General features: G+C 54.4%; 1 protein-coding gene and 1 long non-coding RNA gene across 2 annotated transcripts; one reads left to right on the top strand and one right to left on the bottom strand.

The window, feature by feature from the left end:
* Nucleotides 1-5,022: 5,022 nt before the first annotated feature.
* On the top strand, nt 5,023-8,495 carry LOC116439082 (serine/threonine-protein kinase pim-2-like). The gene is made up of 8 exons (XM_032098150.1): nt 5,023-5,370; nt 5,653-6,028; nt 6,180-6,401; nt 6,503-6,606; nt 6,698-6,748; nt 7,063-7,429; nt 7,832-8,008; nt 8,336-8,495. The coding sequence occupies exons 1-8, from the start codon at nt 5,023-5,025 to the stop codon at nt 8,437-8,439; spliced, it is 1,749 nt and encodes a 582-aa protein (XP_031954041.1). The 3' UTR covers nt 8,440-8,495.
* A 3,351-nt stretch (nt 8,496-11,846) lies between these two features.
* Nucleotides 11,847-13,867, bottom strand: LOC116439093. Its single transcript, XR_004238049.1, has 3 exons — nt 13,678-13,867; nt 13,433-13,591; nt 11,847-12,217 (listed from the first exon to the last, which is right to left on the bottom strand). It is a non-coding gene; the product is annotated as an uncharacterized LOC116439093 (long non-coding RNA).
* Between the last annotated feature and the right edge of the window lie 1,072 nt (nt 13,868-14,939).

Here is a 14,939-nt window from a genome sequence, read left to right as displayed (position 1 = left end):
AAATTAATAATAATAAAATTGATAAGGAAGCTACCACTGCTCTAACTGTCTGTCAAATGCCGGAGAAGGCCTATGCTGAAGTAAACCCAGAAGTGTGGGTAGTGCCAGGGAAATGTGGAAAATTAGATATGGAACCTCTCCAAATCACTTTGAAGCCACCAGGACAAGTGGTGTTTAAAAAGCAATACCCTCTTTCGGGAGGGAAGGAAGGGGTTACAGCCTGTTACTGAGTCCCTGTTAAAGGCAGGTCTTTTGGAGCCACGGATGTCTCCCTATAACACTGCTATCCTTCAAGGTGAGAACCTGGCAGAATTTTAAAGTGTTAAAAAGCAGATGAACTGAGGCTCCTGCCCTAGCCCTTCCAGACAGGGAAAAAGTGTAGGTTCTGGGCGGGTTTGGTCGGGACGGAGACGGATGGAGAGATCTCTATAAGCAGGTCTTGGGACACAGTCGGTTTATTGTAAAGGCGTGGGTATTGGGGCACTGCTCAGAGCTGCTAGACTCAGCTCTGAGCAGGCCCAAGAGAGTAAGCAGGTGAGAGAGAGAGAGAGGGTGTAAGAGCAAGAGTGGAAGTAAGAGTAGAAGTGGAAGAGAGGAATAGAGAATGAATAGAAGAGAGAATGGAAGTGAGAATGAATAGAAGTGTCTGAAGTCCTGGTTACAATACAATAAATCATCTTCTGTACTGAATATTCTAATTGTCACTAACCAATCTAATACAAGATACAAATCCTATAGCATTTACATACAGCCTATAAGAGTTCTTATATTACCATAAAGTGTTACATCTTAACTTCTAAAAACTACTCTTTGGACCCCTTCTGCTGAGCTAGTAGGGTCTGCTCTGACCCTTGGACCTGCCTGCAAGCAGAGGGTATTGTTCAATCAAGAGGGGATTATCTTCAGTGGCCATACCATTGTTTTCTAGTTGTTCAGTAACTAAGACCTGGTATTTCAAAAGTGGCTTTCATTTCGATGTTGCCTGTAGTTTTCATATTCCCAAAATCTTTTGTCAGGCAATCATATTTCCAAGGTTTTCCTGTTTCATCCTCCCCAACAAAAAAGTATTTGCATTTTATGTGGATGTTGAACGGGACCATGCCAGAGGAGTTCTAGTGCAAGAACACCACGGGGCAGTACTTGAAGACCGATGGCCCATTCTTCTGAAATGTTAGACCCCTCGGCGAGGGGTGGCCCCATTGTTTGCAAAATTGTGCAGCCACGGCTTTCATGGTAACTGAGGACGGCAGGAGGCTCTCTAACCCTTAAGCTTCACATCAAGTTAAGGCTTTGTTGACCAAAAGAGCCTCTCATGGAACAGGAGGATTTAGAATTAAGTAGGGGGGAAGAGTTTAACACCACCTCCTGTTTAACTGGTCCCGAGGGAGGAGACCTGAAGGAAACTCATGACTGGATTCAGGTAATAGATCTCCAGATGCCGAGGAGATATTCAATTATCCCCCTTGGAATTAATGTTTGGGATTTTTCTTTTTCTGGAGCAGTAAATCAGGAGGTCTCTGGTTCTGTTCCCAACAGGGCAGCCATTTGGCGCAGCCCATGAACATGGCGTCGGAGTCCATGGAGGTGTAGGACAGATCTTTCCCACTCCCCACTGCCACCAGCTCCCCCTGGGCAATGAGGGGGCTCCCGGCTGAGCGAGGGCAGCGCGAACGTGCAGCAGCTCAAGGATCCGCTCCCTGCGCGCTTCCCGGTACAGGGCTGCCCTGGGCCTTGGCATGGACAGAGGGTCCCCCTTCTCTGCTCGGCGTGACCCTCCTGCCCCAGCCTCGCTCAGTTCGATTCATGTGCCTCCCGTGAGGGACACCCTCCACACAGATCCTGCTTCTGATTCCTTGGATCCACGGCACTGTTTTTCCTGGATTTTAGCCACGGCTTCCCCTGTGTAAAGGAGAGGGATACATAGGAGGAGTGTGTTGGGCTCCCCTCCACCACTGTTAGTGGTTTCAGGCCCCCAAGAGCTCTTGTGTCTCCCTTTTTCCCAGCAATATCCCTCCGTCCCCTCCTTCCCGACGCTTCCCCTCAGCAGCACCGAGCCTTTTCCCGCCCTTTTCCCCTCAGCGCTGGCCCCGCCCCCGCTCCGACCACGCCCCCTCGGCGCCGCTGAGGCCCTGGCCACGCCCCCTCCCCGCCCTCCCCTCCCTAATTAGCGCCCTTAGTTCGTCCCTCGTTAATACGTCACTAATTAGGCCCCTGGCGGCCAAGAGCAGGGGTTTGGAGGAGCTCTGTGGGACACCCTGGCTGCGTGGGGCAGGCCAGAGACGCCCGGTGTTGTCCCTCCACTCAGGGCAGGGATCCGGGGCACCGCGGCCATCCGGGAAAGATGCTCCGTTCCCAGCCCACACCTCCACGAAAGGAAGAGGAGGAAAGCAGGGTGCCAGAGACACAGAACCCCTCAAGACTTCCCCAGCTGGGTCTTCTCCGCCCCGCCCCGCTCCGCCCCCTCCAGCTCCATGCCGTGTTTATAGGAGCTCAGAAAGAGGAAAAAAAAGAGAAACGAGCTCCACAGTGAATTCCTGAAAGAAAAATCCATCAATGGCCAGGAGGCTCCTGTGGCTCCTTCGTGAAAATCAGGGCTGTGAGGAACAGGGCGCAGGGTGTCCCAGGACACAGAGCTGGACACTGATCCCTCCTGGATCTCCTTGGCACCCCTGTCCCAGGCAAGGATGGTCCTGAATTTCCTCCTGGAGCTGTCCCAGGAAGGTCCCTGCTCCCTGGTGCGGGATGGGAGGGGTAGAGCTGGTCCTCTCACACTCATCCCACTCATTCCGCCCGGCACTGGCTTTGCCCCTGGGGTGTTGACCCCCCTTTTTAGGGTGTCCAGCCCTGTTCTCATGGGGAACCTTGGCAGCACCCATGGGCATAACCAACCTTTGTGGGAGGCTGGGAGCACTGGTGAGGGAGGGGGCTGTTCCTGGTGACCTGGAACTTGGCTCCTGCTGTGAGCCAGCGGCTTTCTGCCTGCTGGGCTGGGGGAACACCCTCTCTGAGCTCTGTGACACCCCCAGCCCCACACCCACTCGTTGCCACAGCTCCTCCCAGACAGCATCCGCTACGGACATGTCCCCTGCTACCGTCCCTTGGCCAGGGGCCTTGTGGCTCATGCCAGACCCTTCTTCCTCCCCAGGGAGCCTCCTCCCAGGTAAGGGGGGAGCCCCCCACAGCCCAGGACTCTCCAGCTCAGCCCCTCTGGAGCCAGGCCGCCGTCTGAGTCCCACGTGCCCTGAGCCAAGTGGGGACTGGCGGCCGTCTTGGCCACAGCAACCACAGATAAATCGAGTTTCCAACCTCTGACAAGAGGAAAAGGGCCAGCAAAACCTCAGCTCAGGGCATGAGGAGAGCAGACTTCAGACTGCTCAGGGAACTGGTAAGCAGGGTCTCCAGGGACAATGTTTTTGCAGGTGCTGGGGTCCATCAGTGCTGGTCAATTTTGACATCACCTCCTAAGGGCACAGGAGCAGGCAATTCCCAAATGTCGGAAGCCAAGCAGGAGAGGCAGAAGGCATCTTCTCTGGGAAAGAGGATGGAAAAGAAAGCTGTGTGCCCAGTGGAAGCAAGATCAGCAGAAGAATACAGATGTCAGGAAAATTAATCCACAAACACCACAGGTTTATGTCCAAACAAGAGACAGAGCAGTCCTGTTACTTTATTTGAATCAAGGGAGAGGTCATGGGCATTTCCCATGTGATCTCTCAAATTGTTAGAGGACGCAGCTTCCTTTTTCTCCTAATTTCCCAGCTGCATTTCCCTCTCTCCTTCCCCACTGGCTGAGGTACTTGAGAGGTACAGACTTCCCGAATGGCTTAATACAAACCCCCTTTCTAATGTGTACCCCCCACCCTCATTCTTTTCCTCGTGTCTCTGTTCTTTTGCTCTAAATCCAGGGATTAGCAGAGCCTTGAGTGAGTAACATTCTGTGTCAATTAGTGGAATTCCTATGGAATTTATGGTTCCTCTCTTTGCTTCTTTCACCTATCAGTATCTGGCTTTATCTACCATCAGGCCCACAGATAGTTTGTAAAGACACCTCCTTCTCATTCCTTCCACAGAGATGTCTCTTGCCACTGTAGGGAGAACTTTGGTGCAGCGAAAGCTCAGCTGGAGAGGAAGGTGGCCAGAAATGTGGGGCACAATAAAAAGAGTGTTTTAAAATATATTAATGGAAAAAAACATTGTAGAAATAACATTGTCCCCTTCCAGGATGTGGATGGTCACCTCACAAACAGGAACAGGGACACAGCACAGGTGTTTAATGCATTCTTTGCCTCTGTCTTCAACACTCCTCCCTCCCTTCCCAGTGGAAAACATGCACTATGCCAAGGGACGCTGCAAAGTCCTTGAAGAGGGCAAGCCCTGCTCAGCAGAAACCAAACCACCCCTGTTTGATCCACAGCATTCCCATCGTGAATCTGAAACCAGCGCGTGCCAGCAATTGGGAAAAAAGGAACCCTATGCCCGTCAAAACCAGAGCAGTGGGAGCACCATGAGCACTCCTTGGGAAATCCTGACTTATTTAGAAAAGAGGCAATGCAGAAGTTGGTGAGCTGTTACAGAAAACTCTTCCTGTCCTCAACAGCCAGTTCAGGAGAGCTCCCCAGAGACACAGGAACTTCAACTCCCTTTGTCTCTGGAAGATCTTCTCAGGCACAGAGTAGTGGGTGTTTCCAGTTGATACCGCTGCAGTGTCCTGGGAGCCATGGGCTTGACACTGGTGGCAGCAGCACTCTTCCTGATGTGCCACTTGCTGTAGGGAACGATTCACTGCAGCAGGCTGAGCTCCTGTTCTTACTGCCAGGCTTCTTCTGGCCATGTGCATCTTCAGAGATGAGCTGGTTCTGCTGATCCCTGAGGTGGGCACAGGGCTGTGACGGCACAAAGGGGCTGAGCGCTGGCGAGAGGCAGGGCTGGGATGTCACACGGCTGTCCTGGCCCACAGCACTGTGACATCACCGCGCAGTCGCTACGTAACACAGGCCAGCACCTGCAGCTGCCAGTGCAGTCGCGATGGGACGTGCCGGAGCCATGGGTGACGGTGGCGTCCTGGTGATTGTGCTTGTCCTGCTGCTGGCCACTGTGGCTGTCTGGTGGGCCGTTGGCCACTGGCAACCACGGAGGCGGCAGGCATGGACATCGAAGAGACACAAGCGCCCCGGGGTGCAGCCCAGAGGCTCACGGAGGAAGCGAGGAGCCCCTGTGGCTCCCAGGTCCTCCAGGCCTCGGGCAACCCCTCGCAAGCGGCCACGTGCTCCCGCGAGCCCCCTGGACAGCCCCTGCAGCTGCGGCCCCTGCGTGGCAGTGGCCCAGGAGCTGCAGGAGCTGATGCTGCTGCTCTGGGCTCGCAATGGGACATGGGTGCCGCTCTACTCTGGGATGTGGCAGGCGTTGTGGAAAGAACTGGAGGAGCTGCTGAAGCGAGGCCACCTGCCCTGCTGTGGCTCGTCCAGCTCCTCCAGGAGCCTCCATCCCTTCAAGAGGCTGCTCCCAGCAAGATTCTCCATCCCTGGGAGAGCCTCAACCCTTGCAAGGATGGCACACCATGAGGGACCCACTATCCAGGCAAGAAGCTCAGGCTGTCAGAGATCCTCCATCCTGCCACGAGCCTCAGCTATCTCTGACAGCCTCCATCCCCCGCAGACGCTCAGTGAGACCTGTCAGCCTGCAGAAGGTGCAGAGCCTGTGGACAGGTCTCCCAGCTCCCTTGGACTCACGGACTTCAACAACACGGGCGCAACCCTGACAACTGACGTGGCCAGGGAAAGCCCCGAAGTCCAAGTGGGAGCCCAGCCCGATCCAGGGGAGCCTTCTCAGGAGCAGGTGGCGGAGCAGCAAGTGAGCTGGAGCCAGCAGTTGCCCGCCCACAGCTCCCAGGATGCTGTGCTGGCTGTGCCAGCTGGCAACAGCCCGTGCCTGGTGGCGGAGACGACCCTCAAGAGACCCAGGAGGCTCCTCCATCTCCAGGAAGCTGCTCCGAGACGGCCACCGACTACCAGGAAGGCCTTTCTGGTAGCAGGTGAGATCTTCTGAGGAGCTGTCTGAGGCTCCCTCGGGGCTCTTGAGGGGCATCCCCAGGCCAGGCCAGGGCCCTTGAGAGCAGCAGAGTCTCTGGCTGTTTCCAGTGCTTCTGATGCCACGGCTTCAAAAAACCCCTCTCTGGTTTGCAGCTGCTCCTGACACCCCCCTGTGCGAGTCCTTGGGCTGTAGCCCCGGCAGTCCTCAACAGCAGAGTCCAGCCCACGACGCCGGGGACAGCGACGGTGCCGCCCTGCCCCGCTGCCCTCCGGCTCCTGCAGCCGCCTCTGCGCGCTCCCCTGCCCCAGCTCTGCCGCTCGCCAGCCCGACGGCTGCAAGGCGGTGGCCGCTGCCCGGCGCGCAGCAGGAAGCAGGTCAGAGCAACGTGGCCCGCGGTGGCTCGGCCCGCTTCACTCGCGGGCACTTGGCCGGGGGGGCCCTGGGCGCAAGGCTGATGGCTCGGTCTCGGTCGCAGGGCAAAAGAAGAAGCTGCAGGAGCTGTACCAGCTGGGCCCGCAGCTGGGCAGCGGTGGCTTCGGCACCGTTTTCTCGGGCATCCGCCTCTCGGACGGGAGCCCGGTAAGTGGCCGGGACGGCGGGGCGCGGGAGGAGGGCCAGGGGCGGGGCGGGGCAGGGCTTGAGCTCAGCCCCGTCTCTCGTGGGGTTACAGGTGGCCATCAAACGCGTGGCCCGGGAGAGCGTCCTGCAGTGGTACGAGCTGGTGAGTGAGCGGGGCCACCGCGACAGAGCGGGGCGTGGCGGGCAGGGATAAGGCCGGGCCCCGGGGGCGGGAGGCGGCGCAGGGCGGGGGGAGCGGGCGTGGGCTCAGCGTGCGAGCCGGAGCATGGCGGGCCCGGGGATGCCGAACACCGGTGGTGGGGCCGGGCAGGGGGGCACCCCCCAGCATCCCCTGGGCGGGAGGAAGCCCAAGCACCAGGGAGGCTGCCCAAGGGGGCACTGGGGCATCCCAGGCACGGGGCAGCGGAGCCACAGGGCAGCATCAGGCCTGCTGGAGGCACTGTCTCCTCCTCACAGCCCGACGGCACCCGTGTTCCCATGGAGATCGTGCTCATGGAGAAGGTGGGCTCTGGCTGCCACAACATCATCCGGCTCCTCGACTGGTTTGAGCTGCCTGACAGCTTCCTGCTGGTGATGGAGCGTCCGGAGCCATCGCAGGATCTCCTGGCCTTCCTGCTGGAGCAGGGGTTCCTGTGCGAGGAGATGGCGCGCTGGCTTTTCTGCCAGGTGCTGGAGGCCGTGCGGCACTGCACCGCCTGCGGCGTCCTGCACCGGGACATCAAGCCGGAGAACCTCCTCGTGGACCCAGAGAGCGGCGACCTGAAGCTCATCGACTTCGGTTGCGGCACCTTCCTCCGGGAGCAGGCCTTCACGCGATTTGCCGGTGAGCCCACAGGCCGGGCCCTGCTCCCAGTGTCAGGCACTGCACGGCCCCGCTCCCTCCTGGGCTGCGTGGTGCGGCATTCAGCCGGCTGCCGGCTGCCCTTTGGCACGGGCCAGATGCTGTGCCCCAGGAGCCGGCTGCCGGCCCTGCCCACAGAGGGGGGCTGCCAAAGCCAGGCCCCGGCCGCTCGGCTTGGCAGGCCCGCAAGGGCTTGGGCTGCTGCGCTGGCCTTGTTTGCCTTGCAGAATGGTTTCCTGGCTTTAGCCAATTGGCTGGGGGACGCCGGGTGGCCTCGGGGGGAAGTTGTGGCCACCGGTGCAGCCCCTGCTTCCGCCAGGAGGCTGGCACCAGGCTCTGGAAGCCAGCAGCCTGCGCCTGGACAGCGCCGCCTGTGTCCCCTAGGAGCACACATGTACAGCCCACCCGAGTGGATCTGCCTTGGCTGCTACCACGGCCATTCAGCAACCATCTGGTCCCTGGGCGTGCTGCTGTACGTCATGGTCTGTGGGAACATGCCCTTCCAGGAGGACCGTGACATCGTGTCGGGGCAGCTCTTCTTCTGGCAGCAGGTCTCTCCAGGTTGGTGTCCGGCCTCAAGAAGGCAGGCTTTGGCAGATCGGCTTCCCACGCAGCCCAGCGTGGCCCTCATGTGGCTGCGTGGGAAGCCGATCTGCCCTCAAGGGCTGGCCGCAGGAGGCAGCCCGTGACAACAGGGTCGGTGTGGCCCGCTTGGCTGAAGGAGGTGGCCCGTGTCCTGCCGTGCCGCTGTCCCGCAAAGGGCAGAGTCAGCCGGGAGGCCGGCACAGCTCTGGGCACACGCAGCACGGCCCAGGCCCTGCGGGTGCCGGGAGCAGCTGGGCAGGAGCCTTCTGCAAGTGACCGGTGCTTTCTGGCTTCTCTCCCCAGAGTGCCAACATCTGATCCGCTGGTGTTTGTCCAAGCACCCCGCGGACAGGCCAGAGCTGGAGGAGATCTTGCACCACCCTTGGGTGCGGGGCAGGCGTCTTTGATGCCTTGCCGGAGCCTCTGCAGCACCCGGTTACCGAGTCCCACGCAGGACTGAGGGCTCGAGAAATAAAAGAACCACAAGCCCATGCCGCGGTGTCAAGTCTGGTCCTGTTTAGCAACTTCAGCTAAAGAAATCTCTTGGGAAAAAGGGTAATCAGAGTGTTCCCTTCAGCCTTTGTCAAGCTTTTGATGCCTTTCCTCAAGGCATCATGGTAGTTTTGTGTCTTCATGGCAGTTTTGTGTCTTCAAGCACAGGCTGTAGTACAGGCAGGAGGGGCTGTAACCAGCCAAGAAAGGTAACAGTGAAACAACAGCTGCCCTTTCAAACTGACGCGGCCACTTGGGTTCACCAGAAGCGATACGTGGGCTCATGTGTGCATTCCAAGGGCCAGTGGGTGGCAGGGACTGAGATGCTGCTCAGCTGCCAAAGCTGTGAGAAGAAGCAGAAGCGCCAAAACATCATTTCAGGTCAAGCCCTAATGAACTCTTGCTCTTTCTTCCCCTCACACTGGCAGCAGGCAAATGCAGCCCGGTCTGCCTGGATTCAGGGGACAGCAGCGTCTACAGGAGCTGTGCAGGGATGTGCAGATGCTGAAAGAGACTCTGGGACAGATGGTCACGCTCCAGCAGGCTCAGCCTCCCACGCTGGGGCAGGGAAAGAGCGTGAGGTGACCGCCGTGGCAGAGGAAGGAGCGGCAGAGAAAGTGATCCCTAGGGACTCCAAGGGAACCCCCTTGGTGTTACCAGCCTCTAACCCCGTCTCACATTCGGGAGTTGTGTTATGTAACGGAGCGATTCTTGATAACTTTGTTGCACCGTGTAGCCCAGAGCTACAGAACACTGGGTGGAAGGAGTGGTATTTCTCCCCAGCTCTCTTCTGGAGACTTTGCTATGCCAACAAAGAATCACTGAATGCTCGTAGCACCTCTTGTCCAGCAAGGGAGAGAGACAAGGAAAAACAACCTCAAGTGGCCACAGACCTCCTCCTGCTTCTGCTGCATTTCACATTTTTCAGCCCTAGAGGTGCATCCATCCCTATTACCCTTTCTATTTGCTTCTACCCTTCCAGGAGATTTTTCTTTATAGCAGATGCTTTTCATGTTTAGAAACCACAGCATCCTCTGGGGGACAGGGAAACACTTCTACGTACAGATGAGGGAATAGGCCCCTGACAGGAGGCAGCTGCTTGAACAAGATCTAAAGCAGAAAGTGAATCCAGAGCATTTGTCTCTAGTTTTGTCTCTCTATTGAGCAGAACAGCACTAGATGATCTTCACACACATACAGTCATTTCTTACAACCTTATTGGCTCTAGCAGCCTCATAAAAGCAGTTCATCTGCAACATGTGTCCTGCTGCCCTTGCTACAGGGACAAGGTGTCTGTGGCTTCAAAGCTCTGATCAGCCTGGGCTCTTCATTCCTGTCTATGCATTGTGCTGGGCTTCGTGCATGGTTTAAAGAAACCAGAGAGTTTGGGAAACTAGTTCTGGATGTACTGATACCAAACAGGTGCTGTGCTATAGTATGTGATAATTCAGTGTGTGTGGCATTGAGCAGAAGCCAGGCAGAATCAGGGAGAGCTGAAAAGCTTCTAATTACATCTGAACTGCCTGTTCAAGGGATTCTGTGATTCATTGGAAGCCTGGGAACTAGAGGAGAGGCCTGAAACTACAGAAACCGAATAATGAAACATCTCTTTTTCAGACAACTTGCAGGAGAGGGAAAGATGACGCAGGAGTTGGGATCCAGAGACTAAAGGGCACCTGCTCTGCCCCAGTGTTATTGTCACTGCAGCTGCAGGATGTCTGGGGGTCCTTTGAGGCAGGTGAGGCTTAGGGAAATGCACAGAGCTATACCATATAGCTATACCATAAAGCATTCATGCCTACAGCAGAGAAGGCAAAGAGGCACAGGAGATGATGGGTTTTTCCTTGTAAGCCTGAGGAATTCACAGGAATCCCCATTTTCCCCAGCTTCCCTACAGTATCAGTGTTTAGACATCACCTTGCCTTGGAGGATCCTCAAAAATCTCCCTTTATAGTGAGCAGAGAAACTAGTATTTCTCTGTAAGTGGCCACGATCCCCCTTGGCAGTGCAGCTGTTACTGCAATTTTACTTTGGGGAAGTTAAACACCAGTCTCATCTCTAAAAGCATCCTCACTCACTTTACAAAGTGCCTCAGGAAGGGTAAAAAGAGGGGCTTTAACACAAGCACACACCCTCCTCAGCTGTGCTGTTAAATGCCAGGTTGCAATCCAGAGACTTACCTTCTCCACTCGGAAAGAGAATTCTTTGGCTGATACTTCTATAGAGGGATCAATAAACTCACAAGTAAGGACTGTTTCTGTTATTGGCTCTGCGGTTGTGCTTTCCCCAGTGGTGGCTTCACACAGCACGTAATCCTGCACCGCCTGCCTGCAAGAGGCACTTGTCACCAGCAGGTGCTGGCATTCAGCAGATTGGCTCACCACCCACCACGGGCTCTATTCCTGCCACAGAGTTATGGTCACTGCCCCCTTTTCTTCCTGTGATGTAGCTTATTTATTCTGCACTCAATTGTCTCTAACACTGCACCCCAACAGCCACAAAAGGCACTTGTGAGACCTTCCCTCCCTTCTCACACAGCTTTTGTCTTACTCTGTGCATACCCCAGATAAACCACTTGGCACTTGTTTAATTCACTTTCTTCTTGGGCTCCTCGTCTAAGTGTAACTTATTTCTCTGTCTTTCCTTGCTGACTCAGCATGCAACACTGTTTGCCCAAAAGAGCAGTATTTCCTTCCACCCCTATTTTGGGATCAGCACTGGGTTTTGGTAGATGTGAAATCACGATAAAGCGTTAGCTGGCCTGATGGTGGCCAGCAAGGAAAACAGCTGGTGCTGCCATGGAAACGTGTGGCTTTAAACCAGTTTCTTGAAGGCCCCTGCTCATTCCCCCAGGCAAATGTCAAGGGACTGCAGAACAAGCCCAGGGGAGGGGATCTGATGGTTCCCCAGGCTCAGCCCTTGGTGGGGACCTCACCTGCGGAACGCTGGAGAAGCCTTGCACCACCATGTGAGCTGACTCGTCTGGCTGCAGCTCCATTGACCGTGGCTGCAGCTGAAACAGGGGCTCTGGGAATCCTCTTCGTCCCTGGAGCTACTGACAGATGAGAGGCTCTGGCCCTCCTCCTCAGGTGGTCTGTAACATTCCATGGTCCAGTAGAGCCGATGGAAACGGTAGCCCCCGTTTGTGAATTTGAACCGACAAAAGCAGGGAATGAGGCTGGAAGAGAAGACAAGATGGAAAACAGTATGGGAGTAGCTATATTTCCCTGGTCATCAGATTGCTCCCAATGAACAATTTGAGGTGTTAATAGCTTGGAGACTGTCTTCATTTCCAGGTCTTAATGTGGACCAGAAACAGTGTCTGATAAGCTGCCCTTCTGATGTCATCATTGCAAAGAGAAATATGTTTATAACGGCAGTGTAGCATTTTCCAGGAGGTGCTGACAGGACCTGGTGTTTTCCTCCAAAATGTTTGTTCTGGGGTGATTCATCCTGTTACTGTATTTTGTATTAATCTGCGCCCAAAACTATTACTCAATCTTTGAGATCCTGCACTTGGGGACCCTGTAGGGGGGGTACGACCTCCATCCTGAAGTCTGCAGCGACAAAACCCTCATGGACGAGGTGAAAGGTTTGTGTATTACAACGTAGCGCTGGGATCATGACAAATTCTATCAGTCTTGGACTTGGGTAGATATCCGCCCACGTTCCAGTGCTCCGTAAAACCTGTCTCTGTTCCAGAAAGCAGGCAAGAAAGACTTGAAAAAAAAACCAAACCAAACCACAACAGGGAAAGCTAAAAAAGCTTAAACAGCTCAATCCTGCTCAAGTTATTTCTTTAGGGACAACTACCACTCTCCAGCTGAAATTCTGGGCTTTTGGGGGAAAAAAAAAAGACACATTCACCTTTAGCGGGGGGGGAGGGTTCTGAGCGCAGGGGAGCTGGCCAAAGTCACGATACGAGCACCGATACGATTTGAGCATCGTGCTTCCTTTCTTGTTTACTTACACTCACTTATATCTACTTTACAAAGCTTCATGCCCTATTTCCACAGGACAGCCTCTAAGCATCAGGGGAGCTGACCAGCGTGTAACTTTTCCCAAGGCTGTTCAAGGCTGCCTGCTGCCAGGTGTCTTTCTGGCCTATCTGCAGCCTGCGGGCCCTTCAGGGGTGCTTCTGCAGCAGCCCTGGGTTGCCCAAACTCCTGGGCTATCATATGCCCCTGTTCCACAAGGAATCCCTCTACATTCACCTCTGAATTAAAAAGGATTAAGGTAAGAGAAAGTTTCAAACTACAAATTATTGGCCCAAAGGTAAAAGCTTTTCAAGAAATCTGTAGTTAAGACCAGGCTGACAGTTAAACAACTGGTTATTCTAGTGGGGAGAAACCCTCCTCTTTAAGGTAAGGAGCGTGATAGTTAAAAGCAACTGTTTAGTCAAACTTCAGGCTCCCTGCCACAGCCTGCACTGCCTGGCCCTCCTGTTGACTGACTTACATGCAGTGCCACACTGGCCCAGTGTGATGGTGCCATCCAGGGAATTTGGCATCATCATTTCCATATGTCTTAATATGTTTGGATCCTTGCAACTACTTTCCAAATGCCAGCTTTCCTTTCTTTTACAGAAAGCTCAAGGTTTCCAGAAATCTTCTGACATTCTCTTTTGTGCTCAGAGAGATGACATGACATTTTTAAACAGATGTTTCCAAAGTTAATGGCATTTTAAAGATTAATTAACTAAAATTATCCTTGATTCCAGCTTAGATGAACGATATGTTGTGTCAGACACTGAGATTACCACCTATAAGGCATGAGCTATGTATGCCACCAATCCCTTCTGTTCTTCTCCACACCAGCCTGTGCCTGTTTTCTCTGGAAGAATCCCTGTATGCTTTGCACCCTGCCAGGATGAGTTGCGCAAAGGCACACGTCTCCCCTTGCACTCACCAGCGGGTTTCCTTCATCCCCAAACACGCCAATAAGGACATTGGTGTCATACTTGCCCAATTTTTGGGCTTCGATTGTAACTGGAATCTCTGCTGTGCTGAAAGGCTGGACAATCCCACAGGGCTCGGAGCTGAACACAGGAGTATCTTCCTTGCGTTTCTAGAAGGGACAGAATCAAATGCAACTTCAGAGGGATCTCTGAAGAAACTTTAAACTCCTTAACATCCACCACAATGGCAACTCACACACACTTCTAAAAATCCCCAGGAAAAAGGTGAAAGGCACAAACAAGATGCAAGAATTGTAGGTTTAGCATTCTCAGGGGGTCCTGCAAGGAGGCTGCCAGCACAGGCGTTGGTGTCTGTGGATGCAGCAGCTTTTCACAACCCTCTAAGATCTCCCACACCCTGAAGACTAGAACATGAACTGCTTCCTCAGGAGTTAAACTGCACCCTAAAGTTTACATTCAGGTAGGATCTTGTTCTCAGCAGATCTTTGAATAGAAACCAGCAAACCAAACCCTTTTCTTCCCCTAATAATCTCCTAAATAATATTGGAGAGGAGGAGGTGGATGCGATGCCAAACCTGGGCAATAAGCTCGTAGCAGCCAGGAATGTGGCTGTTATTCACAATGACGAACTTCCTCTCGTATGGCTCCTTCAGATGGCACTCATTGTAGCACAGGATGTAGGGGCACGCTGTCAGCTTAGGAACGATGCATCTGGGGAAAGAGATGGCCCCAAGGGAATCAGAGCTACTGAGGATGGAGAACGTTTACCCCTGAAGGTTGTGAAATGGAGCGTAACACATTTGTCACTGTCAAATGGACATTTAACAGCCCTACAGTGATAAATTGCCTTCAAAGTCTTCCCACTCAAACATATCTTGTCAAGGAGGGGCAAACCCTGAGAGGCAGCACCCAGAGGCTGCCAAGTGCCCCAGGCAGAGCACTTGTCCCACAGCTGCCTCAGCCCCTCCTTTACCCAAGAAGGCTTGAAAGGACTCCTGTAACAGTCCCAGTGATCCATGAGCTCTGGGGGAGCCTTGCCAACAAGGACCAGTGCTCACCAAGGCTCAAAGAACACAAGACTACAGTGTCTCAGTAAAAATAACTCCCTTCTCTCCCATGGTGCTGTTGCCCTGGCCTGAGAAGTCAGCTGGCTTGCCCCAGCCTTGGAGGGCACAAGCCACCACCTGCCCTACGGAGTGGGTGATCCCCCTCTCCCACCTCCTACAGCTCCCTTGGTCCTTCACCCCATGGCTCTCTACACTGACTGTCCCCATTTGCACTTGCTTGACAAAACTGCTGCCCAGGCACTGCCCGGACGGCTCTGCCTGGGAGAGGGAGCTGCATCCCTCTTGTCGTTAAACTGATGTCCACAGCAGCATAGCAGGATGGAATTTGGCTGCAGCAAGAACAACTTCTGGGTTAAGCCTGAGAACATTAAAGCTCAAAATGGGAAGCAGAGGGAAGGAGAAAAACTAGAGCTGACCTGCCACATTAAGG

The sequence above is a fragment of the Corvus moneduloides genome, unplaced genomic scaffold (genome assembly GCF_009650955.1).
Source record: "Corvus moneduloides isolate bCorMon1 unplaced genomic scaffold, bCorMon1.pri scaffold_98_arrow_ctg1, whole genome shotgun sequence".
NCBI lineage: Eukaryota > Metazoa > Chordata > Aves > Passeriformes > Corvidae > Corvus > Corvus moneduloides.
The sequence above is the reverse complement of the archived record's forward strand: the minus strand, read 5'-3'. Positions and strand labels throughout refer to the sequence as shown.